Source organism: Plecotus auritus, assembly GCF_963455305.1.
Source record: "Plecotus auritus genome assembly, chromosome: 3".
NCBI classification, from domain to species: Eukaryota; Metazoa; Chordata; class Mammalia; order Chiroptera; family Vespertilionidae; genus Plecotus; species Plecotus auritus.
In genome coordinates, this window is record NC_137772.1 from 203,446,983 (window position 1) to 203,449,082 (window position 2,100).

Here is a 2,100-nt window from a genome sequence, read left to right on the forward strand (position 1 = left end):
AAGTTTTTTAAATTAGTGAAGCAATAATTTCTATGAAGAAATAATACAGCCATAATTCAAGAACTTACCCTAAATTGATAAAACTCTGGAAAGAGTAGAGAAAAATCTAGATAAAATGAGTGAAAATATTTTTTAAAACCAAATAATACATAGTTAGTGTTAACATTTTAAATTCCCTGGAAATATATAGCCCTCCATGTTCAACCAAACTTTCGATTTTCAGCAGTAATTAATATTATCATTCAACAAAATGAAGATTCCTCTACAAATTTCTATTTTTTGACCATTTTCTAATGGCCAGAAATGCTTGAGGTTTAGGTTTGCCAGATGAAATTCAAGACACTCAATTAATTTGAATTTCAGTACCTTCTGGAAGTAGTTATCTCATGCATTTAAGACATACACTAAAAAAAAATTCTTTATTTATTTGAAATTCAAATTTAGTTGGGTGTTCTGCATTTTTATTTGCTAAATCTGGCATGCCTGTTGAGGTTCCTAGCATGCATCACAGAATAATAAATCCAAAATTTGCAAAATGTAACATGAGAAAGACAGTGTTGGGCCATGAACAGGAATCGGCTGAATTTGCATCTTGGCAAACTGTAGCTCAGTCTAAATTAACTATATGTGGAAAAGTAAAACTTGTTGGGAAGGTAAATGGACATACAGCGACCAGGCCAGGGATCGCCAACCACATTGTTTGTCAAGACTAATTAGGATTTAATGACGATAGCTACGGTCTTCATTTGCCATTCCAGTCTCCATCGTAAGACAGACTACAATGAAAGAGGTAAAGAAAATAACTGCAAAATCTAAGAAGTAGGTGTAGATATCATACTACATCAGTTCAAATAGAAACAAATTGGATATTTCTCTGTTTTAACATGTCAGATAAAGTAATCAGCACCTTAATGATCATAACAGTTGGGGAGTTTTCAGTGGGGATCTTAGGAAATGCATTTATTGTATTGGTAAACTTCATGGACTGGATGAAGAGTAAGAAGATTGCTTCCATTGATTTAATCCTCACAAGTCTGGCCATATCCAGAATTTGTCTAATGTGTATAATAATGTTAGATTGTTTTATGTTGGTGTTGGATCCAGACGTCTATGCCACTGGTAAACAAATGAGAATCATTGACTTCTTCTGGACACTAACCAACCATTTAAGTATCTGGTTTGCCACCTGCCTCAGCATTTTCTATTTCCTCAAGATAGCTAATTTCTTCCATCCTCTTTTCCTCTGGATGAAATGGAGAATTGAAAGGGTGATTCCTGGGATCCTGCTGGCGTGCTTGGCCTTCGCTGTGTTCATTAGCCTTCCCGCCGCTGAGAATTTGAATGATGACTTCAGGCTTTGTGTCAAGGCGAAGTGGAAAACAAACTTAACTTTGAGATGCAGGGTAAATAAAGCTCAATATGCTTCCAGCAAGGTATATCTCAACCTGTTCACGCTGTTCCCCTTTTCTGTGTCCCTCATCGCATTCCTCCTCTTGATCCTCTCCCTGTGGAAACACAACAGGCGGATGCAGCTCAATGCCACAGGGTGCAGAGACCCCAGCACAGATGCCCACATGGGAGCCATGAAAGCTGTCATCTCCTTCCTCCTACTTTTCATTGCCTACTATTTGTCCTTTCTCATAGCCACCTCCAGTTACTTCATGCCGGAGACTGAATTAGCTGTGCTGATTGGTGAACTGATAGCTCTAATCTATCCTTCAAGCCATTCATTTATATTAATTCTGGGGAACAAGAAATTAAGACAAGCATCTGTAAGGGTGCTATGTAAAGTAACACATACACTAAAAAGAAGAAATTTCTAATAACATAAACAGATCTGAAGACACACTATCATTTTCTAGGAAAAAAGAAGACAAAACGCTTATTAATTATCTTCAGTTCTTACATTAATGTTGATTTCATATGGTTGATTACCTTAAAATGAATGTAGTATATTTATAACGTAGAAAAATCTATGTATAGCTTATTTTGCCTCTTTATCTCTGCCTCTATGCCTCTTTGTCTCTTTTCTCTCTCTCCCTCCCAGCAGAGCTTTTTGAAACTTTTAAAACAAACTGTGAGAGGAGAGAGTATTTTCAT

The 2,100-nt window shown here is 36.4% G+C and overlaps 1 protein-coding gene across 1 annotated transcript; it reads left to right on the forward strand.

The window, feature by feature from the left end:
* Positions 1 to 884: 884 nt before the first annotated feature.
* Positions 885 to 1,823, forward strand: LOC308243619 (taste receptor type 2 member 7-like; the record flags this gene model as incomplete). Its single annotated transcript, XM_080659287.1, has 1 exon — positions 885 to 1,823. One exon carries the CDS (start codon positions 885 to 887, stop codon positions 1,821 to 1,823), a length of 939 nt encoding a protein of 312 aa, XP_080515413.1.
* Positions 1,824 to 2,100: the final 277 nt, after the last annotated feature.